At 43.7% G+C, this 19371-nt stretch overlaps 1 protein-coding gene across 2 annotated transcripts in view; it reads right to left on the bottom strand.

Moving 5' to 3' along the window:
- The window catches only part of RGS7BP (regulator of G protein signaling 7 binding protein), a 105269-nt gene extending 86190 nt beyond the window's left edge, over positions 1 to 19079 (bottom strand). The window contains exons 1-2 of one of the 2 annotated variants that reach the window (XM_019834877.3): positions 18234 to 19079; positions 17176 to 17342 (exon numbers count right to left, since the gene is read on the bottom strand). In XM_019834877.3, coding sequence (XP_019690436.1) covers positions 17176 to 17342; positions 18234 to 18398 — 332 coding nt within the window. In that variant the 5' untranslated portion in view covers positions 18399 to 19079. The remainder of the gene's footprint in view (positions 1 to 17175; positions 17343 to 18233) is intronic. The other variant, XM_003981011.6, reaches the window with a different exon arrangement.
- Between the last annotated feature and the right edge of the window lie 292 nt (positions 19080 to 19371).

The following is a 19371-nucleotide window of genomic DNA, read 5'->3' as shown; positions in this document are numbered from 1 at the left end:
TTGATATTTGACACATAAACATGAATTCCTGGAGCTTGTTAAGAAACAAACAGGTTGCAAGTATGGCACATTTGGCCCACTCTTGCACAGGGAACCGGCAGTCAGTGAAGCCTGTTTCAGACATGCAGGCCCATGCTCTCTTTCTCACACTGCCTTCTGGGCCTGTGATGGACTTGAGTTTGGAAAGCTTGAATGTCCTCTGACCCCTAACCCTGTGATTGCATAGTTGCCTTTATTTTCTCTTCACTTCATTCCTTTATCTCTTGTCAATACCAACTCTTGAATCGGCATGGTTCCCAAAGAACAAATTTCTTCTAACTCACTTTCTCTTCGGCTACATCGTTGCCCTTTCCTACATCTTTCCCCCTCATGGCCCACAGAGTTTCCTTGCCTGAAGTTGGAGAATGCCCTGAGAATACTGAAGCGTGAAGCAAGACTGTCCCAGAATGAACCGTGATGACATTTCTTTTGCAAAGATGACACCTAAATAGGTACCTGAACTCCCTTCACATTGTCATGTCAGAGCTACAGTGGTGCCCTGTATAATAACCTAATACTGAAATTTAGAGAAGAATTTAAAGGCACTCTAGTCTGAACAGACTTGGTAACTTGAAACATATTTCATCCTCAGAAAACAAAAGATTGAATCTATGAATATAAAAACAGTTGATAAGGCTTGTTTTTATGGAGAGAACATTTGCCGAGTGATTTTGCATTATGGTACATGGTGTGGCCTAAAATAATCTGAGCAGTTTCCTCATTATTCAGTGATGGTACAGTACTAAAACAGATGCAGCCATTTGAGCTCAAAATTCAGAGAGTAAGAAAACATGACTTATGGTGAAAAATGTTCATGGGAGTCACCCAGTCGGGAAGATCCAGCAATCTCCTTCAGAACCTACTGTTGACCACGTAGTTCCTCCCTGGTGAAGGGTGAATAATGTTCTGATGCCTGACCATATGCTGACTGGTAGGGGCTTCCTCAAGTATCTCCCCTTACTGCCCATACAGAAGGCTTCCCAAATGTCCACAGGTGATCTCCCCACAGCTACACTCTGAGAATTAAGAGTTGTGGGGCTTTTAGCCATCTGCTATGATCAAGGGAACTGGCTCAGTGTGATGGTTAATTTGATGTTTTAACTTGTTTGAGCCATAGAATACCCAGATATTTGGTTGCGTATTATTTCTCTGTGTGTCTGTGAGAGTCATTCTGGAAGACATTAGTGTTGGAATTGGTAGAGTAAAGCAGATGGCCCTCCTAATGTGGGTAGCCATCCCCCAATCCATTGAGGGCCTGAAAAGAACGAGAAGGTTAAGAAAGTTTGAATTCTCTATTCCTGGCTACTGAGTTGGGACATCAATTTCTTCTCCACATCAATTCTCCACTTTATACGTGCGCACGCGCGCACACACACACACACACACACACACACACCCCATATATCCTATTGGTTCTTTCTCTGAAAAACCTTAACATACTCAATTTAGAAGCTTGCTGCCACTCACCTCTCAGGCTATTTCTGTGTTCCATGGAGGGGACAGCTGTACTTACCCAAACTACACATTCCCAAATCATACCCACAGAAAGGGTCTGATCCTTTATAGTTAGTTGTCTTACCTAGCTCATTTGGGGGTGGAAAATTCTGTAGTGGTCCTCAAAGAGAAGGTCTTTGTACACCAGCAACTATTTTGGGGTAAGGATTATTATGAAATCAAAATGAGTAGATTTTTATGGAAGTTAAGAAAGTGCTAGTAAGAACAGTGGTCTTAAGATTAAGATTTATCCTTGACTTTCCCATTACTGATTTCTTACCCCACCTGCTGCTTTTGGATTAGAGTAAGGACAGACAGGAGTGGAACAACTGAAAAAAATCCTTTTGAACAAATATAATGACACAAACCCCAAAATGTTTGAGATGTATAATTCAAGAAACTACACACCTGCAACAATTTTAGGAACTCTATTTCTGCCTAATAAATTTCCATCTCAGACACATATATCAGAAATGTTTTGGTGCAGGTGAGGGGGAGTGGTTTATTCTTTAATTCTAAGATAAGAATTTCAAGAGTGACACAGTGATAGGAATGATAGCAAAAGATGAAAAATCAGAAATGATCTGTTTATGGATCCCGAATATCTGCAAAAGATGAAAAAAAAAAACGGCATCACCCAATTCCTCAGTTCAGGGAATAGATGGCAAGAATGGAAATAGAAATTCCAAGTCAAATTGAAATGCTTCAAAAGTAGACCCACTAAGAGAATAAAACAGTCCAATCAGAGTCTGAAGCTCTAACAAGCCATCATTCTGGCTAAAAACTGGCATTCTGACAAGGGGGAGCAAGGTGGATAATGACTCCGGTGATTTTAAACTCCCTTTGCTAGGGAGACTGGAGCTCTTGTGCATTCACTGATAAGGGATTTGGGTATTTTAAGAAGTGGTGTTTTGAGATTGGTCTATAATCTCTTCCCATTCTTGTTCCTTTTGAGTTCTTCCCTTCCTTTTTTTTTTTTATTTAAAAAACAATTTTTTTTAATGTTTATTTACTTTTGAGACAGAGAGAGACAGAGGATGAATGGGGGAGGGTCAGAGAGAGAGAGGGAGACACAGAATCTGAAACAGGCTCCAGACTCTGAGCTGTCAGCACAGAGCTCGACGTGGGGCTCGAACTCACGAGCCGTGAGATCATGACCTGAGCCGAAGTCGGACGCTTAACCGACTGAGCCACCCAGGCACCCCGCTTTTTTTTTTTAATGTTTATTTATTTTTGAGAGAGAAACAGAGACAGAGACAGAGCACGAACAGGGGAGGGGCAGAGAGAGAGGGAGACAGAGAATCCAAAGCAGGCTCCAGGCTCTGAGCTGTCCGCACAGAGTCCAATATGGAGCTCAAACTCACGAAACCATGAGATCATGACCTGAGCTGAAGTCAGACGCTTAACCCACTGGGCCTCCCAGGCCGCCCCTTCCCATCTTTTTATCCAGTGTCACTGTTACTCTCTTGCATGTACCTGTCACCACAGTGGGAAGTTGGCTCTCCTTTGAGCCCTGGCACATTTGGTACCATTTCTCACTTCCATTTCTCTTGAACCCCTTGTATGCACTGATGTTTTGGAGTGGAGCTATGTGGCCAATGTCACTGTGGTAATGGGGTGTCCCACTCCTACTCAAATGTCCTCTGCTGGGGAAGAAGCAGGTTGGTTCTTGAAACCCAGAATTCAGCCTACCCAACCGGGGAAAAAGTCTGATTCTACGTCCTCATTTTTATGACTTGTGTGGACAAACAGACAGGAAAGAAGGTGTCCAAGGATGGAGCGATCTGAGTACACATAGCATGGAGGAAGAAAGTCTGAAAAAGTCGGGGCTCAGGGAGAAGTGCTGAGGCCTCCAGAATGCAGAGCCCAAATCCATTCACATTCCACTGGAAGCTTCAGAGAGACCATCATTGTGTTATTTTTCTTGCTTGCTTGTTTTCCTCTTCTTACTAGCTGAGGAAACCTTAAAAGCCTTCAAATCAGCTGTGTGCCAGCTGAAGAGGTCCTTGTCCTGAAGTGTGTCCAGGGGAGGAGAGAGACATTGAGTGGAAATAATATTTGGTGGCAGTGAAAGGGAAGGAAAGCAAGTAGGCCAATTCTGGGACTGCTCCAAGAAAGAAGGGGGCTGTCTGGGGAACCACCTGGCAGAGTGTCAAGAATAAAGATTCTGCTACCAGAGAGACCAGTGTTCAAACCCCAGACCCACCAATTAACCAAATGTCTCAACTTTCTCAATCTAAATTTACTACAAAATGAAAATTTTAAAAATATCTGGTATTCTTCGGGCTCCTGGGTGGCTCAGTCAGTTAAGGGTCTGACTTCAGCTCGGGTCATGATCTCAGAGTTCGTGAGTTCGAACCTCGTGTCCAGCTCTGCGCTGACAGATCAGAGCCTGGAGCCTGCTTCGGATTCTGTGTCTCCCTCTCTCTTTGCCCCTCCCCCACTCTCTCTCTCTCTCTCTCTCTCTCTCTCTCTCTCTGTCTCTTTTTGTCTCTCTGTCTCTCTCTCAGAATTAAACATTAAAAAAAAATCTGGTATTCTGGGTGCTCCAGAAAGCCTCCAGGTGTACCTTATCTAGATTCAGAAGGGAACTATGAAGGCTCGGTTGGTCTGGATGAATCCACTATCATGGAAGCATAAAGGAAAAGTCCAAAGAATCCCAAAGACTATAGTCCTGGCGGGACCACTGCCAAGGTAACCTCGCCTCCCACCTTTCTACATATTGGCTCTATGATTAGGCCCCTGTGGTCTAATTTCTGCGACTTTTAGGTAAATGGATTTCTTAGCCAAAATATGAGGCTTTAAAACATGTCACTGGGGGTGCCTGGGTGGCTCAGTTCATAACTCATGGTTTGTGAGTTCAAGCCCCGTTCAAGCTTGCTACTGTCAGCAAAGAGCCTGCTTCAGATCCTCTGTTCCCCTCTCTCTGCTTCCCCCCAGCTCACGCGCGCTCTCTCAAAAATAAATAAACATTGAGAAACATCTCACTGGGTCCTAAGTAAATATTCAGATGAACTCATGTACTCATGAAGTGATATGTGCAAAGGGTACAGCACATTGACATTGCTATTTCTATTGTCCCTCGGTTCAAGACAGGAGCATTTACTCATTTACTCATTACTTGTTCTTCAAAGTTTGGTCAAAGTGCTACCATCCCTTTATGAAGTCTTGTTTCTTGGCTACTCCCACTCAAGCAGAGCTAATAGCTGTGTCCTTTCTGCCTCTCTTGTATCATCTGCATACTTCTATCACAGCATCGATGACCCTGTTCTGCAATAATTTGTTTACATGTCTGTCTCTACACAGATGCTAGCGCATAAGTTCCACAAGGGCAGAGGCTGTGTTTTATTTATTTTGACATTTCCAGAACCTAGCACAGTGCCTGCTTCAAGTAGGTAGTTCAGAGTTCGATGAACACCCCAATAAGAACATGGGCAGAAAAGAGTGGGTAGATGTTCAGGGATCTCCTCCTACTTCTTTTTCCCCACTGTAGCTCTTTTCCCACGTCTCATGTCCAAGCTCCCTACCCTTCCCCAGTCTTGCTAAAGATCCTGTCCTGGGCCTCAGGAAGCATCACTTTGGCTTACAGATTGGGAAACTTTTGTCCTTACTGGACAGTTAGTATGGCGAGAGATGTATGCAAATGAAATCATGAAACTTGTGGTTGGGAGATCCACATGACATGATCTTGAACAAAATTATGTTCATAGAAGTTGCTGTATGAGGCTTCTGAAAGGGATGCACTTAATTGTCCCATGTGTTTGCCTTTTCTTCCCTCCTGGGAACATAGACACAGCTTCTAGAGCTAAGCAGGATTCTTGGCACCTTGAGGAAAAGGCCTGAAGTATTTCAGAAAATCTCATATCTCATATCTGATATCTTGGGATCATGAACCAATGCTTCCTATCCCCTACCCCTGAGTTTTTAATTATGAGAGAAAATAAACTCTTCTCTGTTTAAGTCACTGAAATCTGGTCTATGTTACTTGAAGCTGAAGACAATTCCAAACTGATAATCTAGTTTTCTTTTTCTCCCCCAGACATGACAATGTCACTTTGTCTTTGGACCTTTACACTTGCTCTTGCCTCTGGCTAAAGTGCTTTTCTCACAGATCATCACGTGACTGGCCCCTTCTCAAGATCAGATACCAAGTTAGCATGTCACATTCCAGAGGGGCCTTTCTGAAAACCCTATCTGAAAATAACTCCCTACCTTGCATCCATCATTCTTTAATTGTATGACTCTATTTCCTTCATTGCATTTGTCAATCTCTCAGTTGTACTTTCTTCTTCCTGTTTTGTTTTTTCTCAATACATTCAGGCTGCTATAACAAAACACCATTAACTGGGTGGCTTCCAACAACAGAAATGTATTGCTCATTGGTCTGGAGGGTGGGCTGTCTAAGACCAAGGTGCCAGCATCGTCATGTTTGGGCTCTCTTCCTGGGCTCTCTTCTTGGTTCCCAGCTGGTGCTTTCTCACTGTGTCCTCACATGGTAGAAGGGGCTAGGGATCTTTTTGGAGCCCCTTTAATAAAGGCACTAATCCCATTCATGAAGGCTTCAACCTCATAACTGAAGCTCCACCCAAAGGCCCTACCTACTGGTACCATAACTTTGGACATTCAGATTTCAACGTAGGAGTGGTGCAGAGTCACAAACATTCAGACCCACAGCATTTCTTGATCATCCTTACCATGAAGGCGGGAACCTTCTTTATTTTGTTCAGAACTGCTGTATCTGCAGCACCTAGAAAAGCACGTGGCATATGGTGGATGCTCTATAAATAGTTGTCCAGAAAGGGAGGATACTTCCAGAGTTACAAATGAATATATTTCCCCAAAGAATATGCCATCATATGTTGCATAGGTTTATAATTTTGGAAGTTATGGGTTAAATGCATTTTATGACCTAACTGCTGTATAACATGGTTTATATGACATGATTTTCAAGTTCAATTTTTCTTAATGATTTTATTATAATCTAGATCATAGGTCATTTTACAGCTTATCCCTATATCCAGAAAATGCTGCCTCTCTACCTTTTATTCTTAATAGTTCATCAGATTTTAACTCCTTGATGAAATTCTTTCTTTGATTTATTAAAGGAAATTGTTCCAAAAAGAGCATCACTCAATCTCAGGTAGATGTATTCTAAATGATTTCTTTTTAAATTAATTAATTAATTAATTTATTATTTATTTTGAAAGAATAAGAGAGAGCAAGTGAGACCATGACCTGAGGCAAAGTTGGATGCTTAATCGACTAAGCCACCCAGGTTTTCTTGAGTGCCATTGCCTACACTCCTTGTAGACTTTGTCTCGTTTCACTTCCTGTCTTGTGGAAACTATACTCAAACTATACTCCTGTCTTATGAAAACTATACTCAAACGTACCTTGCTTAACTTCCTGCTTTCCCAAGAGGTTCCTGCACCTCTTATCTTTTCCATGGGTCTATTTAAAAGCGGCCAAATCTTGTTAATCCCTTTGGGATTCTTCTGTTGTGGATTTCTGTGTGAGGAGCATGTAGGCTGTAATGAGACTGCACGTAAGACCTTGACATTCAGGAGGCTAAATGATTTTTTTTTAATGGTTCAAAGGTAGGCTTTTATAGAGAGAACCCATAGATGTGGACTAATAGGAGAGGACCATCCTTTAGATACTGTTAGGGAATAAGAAGTAGATCCGTTTGAGTAAGTAAAGAGTCAGATAGTAAAAGAATAGTCCAGGAATACAGCTTGGGTGCTATGACTGAGATGGTTGGTTGTTGGCCATTATCCATTCTCCTCCTTTCCCTTCTATTTAAGGTGTCAGAGAAGAATACACTTCCTGGTCTCCTCTGCAGTTAGGTATGACTACGTGATGCAGTTCTAGAAGTTTTGTTTGGGTTTACTTAGAAAGAGCTGACCCCTCTGGGAAGCATAGCCTTTCCCCCGTTCATCCTCTATTCTGGACTGATGGCTGGAGCTCCTGTCATAATCTTGCATCATCAAGTCAGGTTGAGGGTGGAAGCCATATGCTAAGAATGGGCAACAGAACAGTGATTCCGTGTTCTAAATTCCATTCTAGGGCTCCTTTTCTGTGTGAGAATAAACTCTGGTATCTTTAAACAACTACTTCTTTGAATTTTTTGTTAAATGTAGCCAAACGTAAGCCATTTTGATACATATGCTCACTTGGGGAGCTTTAAAAAATATCCGAATGCCCAGGCTGCATCCCAGATAGTTTAAATCAAAAACTCTAGGGATGAAATTCAAGCACCAGCAATTTTTTAAAGCTTCCCAGGTGATTCCAGTGTGCAGGCCAAGTTGAGAATCACTGCTTCAGGCCGACAGGCCTCGTATTTGGCATGTTCAAGAATCTCTTGGGAGATGGGGTGGTGCTTGTTAAAAATTTGAATTTCCACGTCTTGCTCCCCAGACATTTTGGTTCTTTGGGTCTGAAGGCAAGCCAGATGATTCTGAGACTGGGAATCCAGAGATCACATTTGAAGAAACACTGCTTTAGGAAATGGGTATTGGCTTGAAGTTTTAAATCAAAGAAGTAGCAAGATCAGAGGAAAATTATAGGCAGATTAGCCTAGAACCAGTGAGTGAATTGCAAAGAAGAGGTGAGAGACTGATAGTGAGGGGACCAACTGAGAGATAGTGTTGTGATTGATGGCCTGGGGGTACCAACTGTGAACTAAGAGGGTAACCTCAGAAATGGAGAGGGAGGGAGGGAGGGAGGGAGGGAGAGAGAGAGAGAGAGAATTGGTGCTGAAAATAAGGGTGAGGGGGGCTTATTATGAACTGACTTAATTGGGGACTGAAGAATACACTAGGGGTTTGACTTCTGGGTTAGTATATATTTGACCCTTTTGCTCAAACTCCATTAAATCCATATAGACGAGGAGTTTACTTATAGCTGCACATACTGATTTTTGTTAACCGGAATCAGCTCTTTTGTTTAAAGGCTCAGACACTTTATGCTAACAAGAGTCTACTTCACAAATTTTAGTATTTGTTTATATATAAATACACGTATACATATAGACCAGCAATATACATAGGTGCATATATGTATAGAGACAAGCAATTAAGTGTTATTCATGTGGTTTTTCCTTTTTTTTAAAGTCACGTCTTGTAGAGCAGAGGAAATAAATGAATATAGTTACTGCTCTCGAGCTGTGCTTTATGTAGACAGCTTTTTAGAGGAGTTGTAACTAACCCTTCAAGGGCTAAAAATATCAAGAGTGATTTTTAAAGGTGATCTTAATGGAAAATCATTATTTAACTATTCAGCATCCAACCAGACAGACGTCAGGGCAATATTTTATCAAACATCTTTCATTAAACATAATTACTTGGAGCAGTTCTAAAATACACACTGCCTGCCGACCTGCTGTAATAATGAACATCTATACTTCAGAAATCAGTCGTCAGTGTGCTTTATTTTAAAGTCTTCTCTTGTTTAAAAACAACATACTGGTTTCACAGTTAGAAAAAAAAATAATGGTCCAAAGTAATAGATAAGTCATAAAAAATCAGCTAATCGGACTGATCAATTCTTAACCTAAGTCTTTGTCAGAATAGATTTTACAATGCCGCGTAAAGTCAGTGAACAAACAAAACAGACGTATCCTCACTGACATGTCTCCCAGGGTGCAAGCATGCATGAAACACGGCCGTCCTCTCTTGCACCTCCCCATATAAATAATAAAGTGACAACAAATTTTCCTCAAGTTCATTTTAGATTTCGTTTTCTCTCTAATAGGCACATCTGTTAAGAAGGCTCTAACAGGGTGAAGGTCATTAGGCTGCTATCTTTTCCAAGCATAAAAAGGCTAACTTCAACAGGCCACGGGAGAGCCCTTGTCTAGATTCCATGCCACCTGTCATCTTGTCACTGATAATAGCATGGTTCTTTAAGTTGATGTGAGTCATTACTATGTCACTTGTTTCCAGAGTAGGCCTCCGGTCCTTAAGCAATAGTGTTAGTACCGCTGAGGGAACAGTGCCTGGCCAGTTCTAGCCATGAAGACCAGAGAAGGTGAACACTTTGTATGTGGACTGTCACGTGCTTCCTCTATCCCCACCCAAACGTCCTCTCCTGCGGTTGGATTTTTGTACCACCTTGGTGTGTTCCATGTTGACACATTAGTAGTTAAATTAGTCACTGCCAAGTGCTAACCACACCAGGGATTCAGGACCTTTGTGATCACATCCATTTCATATAGAAAGCATTCTTCTCCATGGTCACAAACCCCACCCCTAATATCAGCTAAGGTCTAATGATAAAGCACTGGGCACGGGGAGGTCTGTGGTGGGGAAGTGTTGAGAGAATGTACCAAGTGCTGGGCAAAACTCTACCTCCATTCCCACTGGGCCCAACAACCCAAAGTGTGAAGAGAATTCGTACAGATGGGTCAAGGGAATCTGCTGGGTTAATTTATGCCTCCTCAGCCCCAAATTCTTCTGTTGAAATCCTAACTCTCACTACTTCAGAATGAGATCTTATTTGGAAATAGATCATTGCAAATAGAATTAGTTACATTAGCATGAGGCCGTGCTGAGTAGGGTAGGCCCCTAATCCGGTGTGACTGGTTTCCTTATAAAAAGACAAAATGTGCACACAGACACACACAGGGAGAAGGACACTGAAGACGAAGACAGATGCTTCAACACACCAAGGAACAACCAGCATTGCCAGCAAATCACCAGAAACTGGAAGAGAGGAACAGATTCTTCCTCCCAGTCCTCAGAAGGAGCCAATCCTCTCTGTACCTTGATCTTGGATATCTAGCCTCCAAATCTGAGGTTTAATCTACCCAGTGTGTGGCATTTTGTTACTATAGCCCTAGCACAGACTAATTCAGAATTGTTCTCCCTTCCTTCCCTTTGATGGCTGGCGTATTCTTTTGGGGCACACATAATCCCCTTTCATGATTTGACCGGTGAGGGTTAAAATTTTGAAAGCAAAAACACCTGTAGTAGAAAGGGAACATACAGGGCAGAGTGGGTGGCTTGGAATGGCTGCCAACCAGGCCTCTTGTACTAATAAGACCTCCTCCATCATGTGGATTAAGAAAGCTGTGAGGGCTGCCTCCATGCATTTCCATACTCTCCCACCCCACGTACTGGCTGCTGTCTCAGCCCCAGTGTGGAAGCGAGGCGTTACTGATGGAGCTGTGAATCTGTATTCTCCCTCTCCCCGCCCTCCCAACTTCCTAGCAAACGGAACAGAGAACAGACAAGAACCAGCTCCAAGGGGGGACTGGGAAAAATGGAGCAGAAAAGTCAAATGGTCAAACAAAACGAAAACAGACTAAAAAAAGGGAAAAATAACATGAGGAGAGATGGGAGGAGAAAAGGAGAGAAAACTAGGGAGCAGGAAACTAATTGCTGGAGGGAGAAATCTGAAATCTAGGTACGAATCTCTAGGACAGTGATTATATCATTCTCAGAAGCCATTAGGAAACTAAGATTCTTCTTGCGATCATAGGTTCACATCTCAATAAATTCTCTCTCAAATTCAATCATCAAACCATGCATGATGCTTTTGTTTTTTGTTTTACAGCTTAGTTCTATAAACAAAGTCTGTGATTCTGAGTGAATTAACGCAGAACACTGGAATGATGAAACCAGGACTCAGAAGTCATTCAATGCAGCCCTCTCAGTGAGGTGTACAGAGAATTTAACAGACTTGTCCAATGTCTCACAGCCTTTTGCCAGAGCTAGGCCAAAAGATTTTGTAAATATTACATCGTTTATGAGGAATACAGTTTGATTCATACAAAGAAAACATTTAAAAAATTTTTATTGTTTGTTTATTTTTGAGGGGGAGAGAGAGAGAGGGAGGGAGGGAGAGAGAGAGAGAGAGAGAGAGAGAGAGAATGAGCAGGGGAGGAACAGAGAGAGAAGGAGACACAGAATCCAAAGCAGGCTCCAGGCTCTGAGCCCCCAATGTGGGGGCTAACTCAGGAAACCGTGAGATCATGACCTGAGCTGAAGTCGGATCTTAACCGATTGAGCCACTGAGGTTACCCCCCTACAAAGAAAATATTTCTAAACTTAAGTGCTTTTAAACCCTCACCTATCTGTATTGTTGTTAAGGTATTAAAGAAGAAGGCTTTTGATAGCATTCTGGGAAGCCTCAACCTGGAAAATTCCCCCAAACATAATGAAAGGAACTAAGGGCAACAAAAATGTATTTCAACCGAAATAATGATTTGAAAAATATTTGATGAATAAATTTATTTTTCATGTGAGTGTATCCTAACCTGAATTTTGAATGTCTTATTAATAATTATACTCACACGAATCTGAATTTCATAATAGCATTACTACATGCTACTCAGCCTTGTGAGTGCTTGATGTATGTTCACTTACTCCGTCCTTAGGGTGTCATCTGATTCAGTCCCATTAGTTATAAACCCATTTTGCTGATGAGGAAACTGAGGCAGAGAAGGACAGTTAGCTACCTTCATCAGGTAGTTACACTATCTGTAAAAGGCAGGGCTGAGATTTGAACACAGGCCGTGGAGCTCCAAAGTCGGTGTAGTGACACCGGCGTGCCAGCCTGACATCTACCACCCTGGGAGGCAATTTGCATATCCATCCGCACACATCACTTGTAAGTGCTAAAGCTAGGACTTTGTCCCAGTCTAATCCGATGTCGAGTCAAAGCTCTTTGCCATCACACGATACTGCCTCGCACATTTTCCTACTTAGACCTCACTTTCACTCTGTCAGCAGCCACTAACAGAAGGTAGTGGTGAGAAGGAGATGAAGTGAGACACAGGCGCCGTAAAAACAGTGCCGGAAAAGGATTCCCAACCCTCAGCCCACCAGCCACAGCATTATCTCTTAGGGTCTCCTGGAGACTGTCGGCTCCTCCGGGTTGCTTCTAGCCTGCGTGCTGTGCTCCTTTCATTCTCGAGATGTGGTGTGTTTGATAGAATAGACACCAGACTAGGGAGCCATAGCCATGGTTTCCAGGCTTAGAGCAGCCTTGGACTGACACAGCGTCCTCTACAGGCTGGGGAGTCACATCCTTGCCCCCCCCCCACCCCCCCCAAATCCTCTCAACTACCGCACGGTGAGCATCACAGGTAGTTTACAGAGAAGGGCATTGAGATTCAGACAGTGAAGTAATGCCATCCAGGTTACAGAAGATGGTACTCCATCCTGGTCTGCCTGAATGCTAACTCTTCTCGCATACTCAACCAGGTTGCCTGTAAAGTCGCTTGAAATCCTCTAAATCTTAAAAGACAAAACGAGGAAATTGTGCTGAATCAGTATGTTCTGTGCCATGAAGCCCTAGGGATTCTTTAGCCGTGTCTCAGAAGTCATTTTGGGAAGGAAGTCCAAGGACACCTGGCTCGACAGACACCTGCCCCTGATGTGTGAACTGCACACACACACACACACACACACACACACACACACACACACACACAAATACCAAGCAGGGCACAGCAATGCCACTTTTGACCTGCCTTACATATCTGACTTTCCACATTGACTGAAGGAAGATTCTGCTGCTAAAACAGATTTGGGGACCACAGCAGCAAAGTCATCTTTGAGGCCCCCTTAGCTTTAATACCAAGGAGAAAATCAGCACCCTAAAGGGACAGCAACTGTCGTAAGTCAGTGCAGGCAGAGGAGACCCAGGACTCATCTGGCTGGCTCTGTCCAGAAGACCTCAGTGGCTGTGCCGCAACTTTTGCTGATCTAGACACAATCTGAGAAAATGTTTTGACTGTGTCTGTGAACATGGCCTTCTTACCCAGGGCCAGCTAGTGAGAAATACAGTGGGAGTTTTCTCAGTCAGGGATGAAAGGGGTTTTTATTTTCTTCTTATTTATCTTGCTTCATCCTCTTTTTACCTTGTCTACCTCCAAATCGGTCTCCCTCCTCTGGCCCCGAAGCCAGGGCATAAACAGGAAAGGAGTGGTCTTTGCTGCTAAGGAGTGAGTGAATTAGGGGCACCTGGGTGGCTTAGTTGGTTAAGCGTTGGACTTCAGCTCAGGTCATGATCTCACGGTGCATGAGTTTGAGCCTTGTGTTGGGCTCTGCACTGACAGCTTAGAGCCTGGAGCCTGCTTCAGATTCTGTGCCCTCCCCCCCTTTTCTGCCCCTCCCTGGCTTGTGCTCTGTCTCTTAAAAATAGAACATTGAACATTGAAATGAACATTGAAAAAAAATTTTTTAACGGGCACTTGGGTGGCTCAGTTAGTTAAGCCTCTGACTTCGGCTCAGGTCATGATCTCACGGTTGGTGAGTTGGAGCCTTGTGTGGGGCTCTGTGCTGACAGCTCAGAGCCTGGAGCCTGCTTCGGAGTCTGTGTCTCCCTCTCTCTCTGCTCCTCCCCTGCTCATTCTCTCCCCCCACCCCCTTCCTCAAAAATAAACATTAAAAAAAAAGAGAAATGAGTGGATTCACTTACTCCTTCAAGTCCTGCCTTTGCAGCACCTGTGTTCCTACTCAGAGCAAAGCTTTGGTGCTTGGGTGAGAGCTGTGAGGCAGGCATCTTGACACATGCGTGGAGAGCCAAGTTTTCTGTTTCCCTGTCCGTTCAGTTCATACCCCTTTTGCTAAAAGCCAGGTATGTAGAAAAGAATGAGGGCAGTCAAAGGCAAATGATATTCATAGTGATGGTGATCATACCTTTTTAAAAAGCACTTAGCGAGCTCTATTTCACACAGCATAAACTTCACTCATTTTGAGTGCGCAATTGAATGACTTTTAGTAAATACATAGCTGTACAGTCATCACCGAATTCAATTTGGGAGCACTTTGATCACCCCAAAAAGTTACCTCAAACTCATATGCAGAAACGCCCTGTGGCCACTCCCAGATCTAGGCAACCACTGATCTACTTGCTGATGGTTATAGATGTGCTTTTTCTGAGCATCTCATATGAAAGGAATCAAGGATCTGTGGCATTTTGTGACCGGTGTCTTTGATTTAGCATACTCTTTTTGTGGCTCATCCATATGTTAGCGTGTTTTAGTATTTCACTCCTTTTCACATAATACCTTTTTAATGGGTGTGTGTGTTTTTTTAAATTTACTTTTGAGAGAGAGAGAGAGAGAGAGAGAGCGCGAGTGCCAGCAAATGAGAGGGGGTGGGGCAAAGGGAGAGGGAGACACAGAATCTGAAGCAGGCTCCAGGCTCTGAGCTGTCAGCACAGAGCCCGCTGTTGGAATCGAACTCACAAACCGTCAAAGGCCAGTCAACATGACCTGAGCTGAAGTCGGACACTTAACCAACTGAGCCATCCAGGCACACCTTACATAATACCTTTTAAAATGGCAGCAATATGTAGAGGAAGGATGATGGATTTCAGAAGCAAGCAACGTGGGGCCGAATCAAAGTCATACCACTTCTTGGTTGTGTGGATTCGGGCAAATACCTTAACCTTTCTGAGACTCATTTGCAAAATAAGGATATTAATCCCTCCCTCAGAGGATTATTCTATGAATTAACTGGATTGTCCTGGAAAATGATGGGTGCTCAAGAAATCCAGTCTTGGCCTTTACAGTCCCTGGGAACCTTTGCTTTTCTTAACCCTGCTTCAAATTTTAAAGTGAATGCTACAGTCTCGCTACCAGCTTTCACGTCAAGTTTGATATGAGAGCCCACATACCTAGCAATATCGGGAATGGAATACCACCAAGGGGAATCATATCCTTCATTAATGAAACCCAAATGGTGAGAAGCTAAAGGGATTTCCTTCAATTATATTTCTGTCATGTTTTAGAAAAAGGTTAAATTGTATTTATTATTTTAAAGAGGAAAATGTTTCAAATTGTATCTGAGAACATTCTACAGAATTGGCCTTACCTCTTCAAGGCTCTAAGAACACCATATTTTCCCACTAAATCTTAAAACAAACAAACAAACAAAAAAAAACCAACTGCTCTCAATAACATCAACCCTCAGATAGATAAAAGTAAGTAGCAAAGGGCTCTCAACTTCTGAGTATGTAAAATCCATCTCACATCCTCCAAACTCAACTTTGAGTCAGGAATTTCAGACTCCTTCTTTCCTGAAACTTTGGAAGAGTCCGAACTTCATGTGTTTAGTAAAACAGACTAAACTGAACTCCTTGTTTGTTTCTCCCCATTTGGACTGCAACTTAAAGAGGTCATGAATATAATCCCATTGGATACTCTTGGACACACAGTTTACAAAGATGCTACTCTTTAGCTCTGAGCATAAAATTTCCTGTTTGAAACCCATTCGCCCTTCTGAATCATGGTTTCTCTACAGTTTTTATTCCACCACTATTCCCCTTTGTGTTTCTGATTGTTTTTCCTCCTTTCATCTCTGGGATTTGTCACACCCGCATTTCTTCCCCCAATTCCTTAAACACTGAATTCCCTTCCATCTCCTTTATGGAATCCCAGATTCACTTCCTGTTACTCATAGTATAACAGTTCAACAGAAAAGGCTAAGGCTTCTCAGTATTTCTACTAAATAAAATAGATTTGTGGCATACTTTATCTCTCACTTCAAGGACATTAGATAGTGTATCTTTCTTCATGATAGAAATGCCACTTGTTAAATGTAATTATTAAGAAAGGCAACGTATGGTTTTCTAATCTGTATATACCAATAATAGTCACTATACATATTATGGGTATTATACATATTATTTACATTAAAGATGGCAAAGAATGATTCTTCCAAATAAGTAAATTAGATACAATTCCTACATGTGATCAATCTGCAACATTATCAGGTTAGTCTGACTTAAACTTTGAGTGTGATAGACATACACAGATAAACAGAGAAAGGCTATAGCCAGATGAAATCAAGCACTTAAATTAATGTATTAGTGTAAGGATTTCTGTGTTTCCATGCCCTGCACTCTTATTTGAAAATAGTAACTGTTGACAGAAATCCATGACTAACTTCTTTCCTGATACTGAGAGATCAGGAAGAAGTAAATGGTGTCTCAGAAGAGAAGCTTTCACTCTGTTACCACCTAAAGTAGGCTTGGGAATCTGTAAGTGTGATAAAAATAAAAATAATGCAGAGGGGCCTATAAAAAACCTAGGTTTAGGTACATTTGTGAATATCCCCAATTTTTAAATTAATTTTCTTATGTTAAAACTTCCTTTTCATACACTACAGTGAGGAGAGTACTTTATATCCAAGACTTTATTTTAGAGATTTTATTTTAAAAGGTATCATAGGAGTTTAGCTGATGGTATAAATAGTTGCATAAATACAGGATTTAGCAAAGATTTGCTCTCTACTGTATAGGCCTTTTGTGCAGTAGATGTTTAGCAGCAGATGACAAGTAATCTTGAAGCATGATGACTTAACTTCATTTTGATAGCCAAACTTTCGGCAAAAAAATCTTAAGCCCCAAGTTCCAATATGTGGACAGCATATTGAAAGTTAATTTTTTAAAAAAAATCACTTAATACCCAAATCTTTCAATATATGTCCATACAAGGATCACAAACCTTCAGATTGTAATTTGGCATATAGCTTGCCTGTAGCTCTCAAAATAATTCTGATCTCAGAGTGATTTGGTTAAACCCCCACATTTGCAAAGATTACCTCTGAGGTCTTGGCCACCGTAAATTACTGTCAGCATCCATGCATCATGTATATGAGTTACCAAATAATGCCAAGAGTCTCCTACCCTGAGATGGCAGCAAGTTTTTGGTGTGCCTGGCGGGCCATTTCACAGCCTTTGGTTCTGGTCTTGTGCATTTCCGCCCGGAGTGAGGGGCAGCTGACAGAGACATCCCCGATAGAAATGACCATCTCTCGGTACAGGGCCACTTGAGTGTTGAACTCTTGGACAAGCTGGAAAAGAATTGAATTTCTTTCACGAAACATCATTAGAATGTTTCCTATTGCGGTGTATACAAAGGTGGGCTTTCAGTGACCCCTCAGCCAACTCCACAAGTTGCCAGCTAAGGAGCCTCCAAATTGTTTAATGATCAAAGCACTAAGATGGTAAGTTTCTCTTTGTCCAAGACACGTGTTTATTTTTCATGGGTAAGTCTGGTCGTGGAAGCTCTATTTCAGGACCTACTCACCCCCACCCATTCAGACTCAGTTTCTGAAGAGCAAGAACATATGCCACTCCCAGGTCACTAGAGTTTGATGCTGGGAACTCTTACATAGAATGCTCCCCTTTACTACAGCAAAGATAAGGACGTGTACTTGTGAAGGGATAAAGGCCAAAGGTAGGCTGCCATAGGCAAACCTTCACCTCTGGCCAGGCCACTGAACCACACTGGCTCAGGAGCCTGAAGGGAAGACCGGCCACAGCCTGGGCGCTGGAACCTTCGTCCCCTCTGCAGCGCCCCGTGTGCTGTGTTTGGGTTTATTTGCTGCTGTCTCCCCACAAAGCAGCACCCCCAGCTTCCCAACCCCTCCCTCCCTGGTAAGCAAGCCAGTTCACCGAGTCTTTCGCATCCACCATTCTCTGAGGAGGTAGAGGCATGACTTACAGCCGGTGACCCTAAGTCCCTTGCCGCGGCACTTCTTTGTGGGGGCATTACGACCCGGCTGTCACCCTGAATCTGGGGACTGCAGATTTAAAAATAGTGCATGTGCACGTGATCGGCATGGAGGAGCTGAGGGTGGGGGAGTGGCTGGCAGTCAAGCAAACGATTAACATACAAGACTACCCCCACCTCCTCTCCAAAAAAAAAAAAAAAAAAAAAAAAAAGCCCAGTTTTCACCTACCATCTTGCAGTCGTCCAGGGCTCGTTGGGTTTTGTGGGCGCTCTCGGAGCTGCTGCCCCTGCGCTCCCACTCCCCGCTCTGCAGCGGGGGCTTGCTGATCTGGAAGATCGAGGAGCGGGTGGACCGGCTGGGGCGCTTTTTGCGCCCATTCGGTGCAGAACTCATGCATACACATCCACCAAGCCGAAGCCGCTGGTGCAGTGCGCCCCGGCGCGGGCGGCCCGGTCGTTGCCCTGCGTGCCGCCAAGCAGCCGGAGCCGGGAACCGAGGCGCGGCGCTCACAGGGCTGGGGCTGGCTGCGCGGGTGGGTAACCTTCAGCTTGAAGGAGAGCCTGGGAAGCGCTGGCTGTGCCGTGCAGCATCGCTTCCACTAGCAGCGAGGAAGGGGCTCGGTCAAGTTCTGCTCAGCAGCATTGCCGGCCCTGTCCCGGGAGCTGGGCGCTGGCGCGGACTCGCACTACCTGCCCCTCGGCATGGATCGCAACGCTGGGCGAGAAGGAACGCGCCGCCCGGCGGTTCTGAGTTTCCATTCAGATGGGGGAGCAGCTTTCAAAGCCTGCGCTGTAAGGTTGGGGGGGGGGGGGATGAGTGTCGCTCTGGCTTCAGTGTCTTCCCGCAGCGGCGCTCCGTCGTCTTTCCCCACCCTCCCGCGTTGCCAGGCCTGGAAGGGCTGGCAGTCCCCGAAGCAGGCAATTGGCTCTAATAGGCCGCCTTGATCCCCCGTCTCTACGGGCTCATCTGTTTGAGGATCCCAAATGAATCTGTGGCGGGACTGGCAGACGCAGGGAATCGGTCCGCCTGACGTTGTGCGCTGCCCCGCACATTGATAGGACGGGAATACTAATGTGATCTGTCCATGGAGCACCCCCCCTTCTTCCTCCACAGTTTATGCACTTATCCAATCAAATCCCCGGGAACGTCAGTTGCAATATTACTTCATCTGCGCTATTATTAGAAACGAAAAGTGTCATCAGAGTGGAGCACATTGCCACATGCTGGGACCTAAACATGGATTTCTCACCAACCTGTGTGCGTTTAAGGCCCTCACCATCTGAGACCATCTGGGGCCACACAGATCATCAAAGCCCAAACAGAGGAGCATGAGAGATGATTGATTGAAAAGGTTGATCTCTTGATG

The sequence above is a fragment of the Felis catus genome, chromosome A1 (assembly GCF_018350175.1).
Source record: "Felis catus isolate Fca126 chromosome A1, F.catus_Fca126_mat1.0, whole genome shotgun sequence".
Lineage (NCBI taxonomy): Eukaryota > Metazoa > Chordata > Mammalia > Carnivora > Felidae > Felis > Felis catus.
The sequence above is the reverse complement of the archived record's forward strand: the minus strand, read 5'-3'. Positions and strand labels throughout refer to the sequence as shown.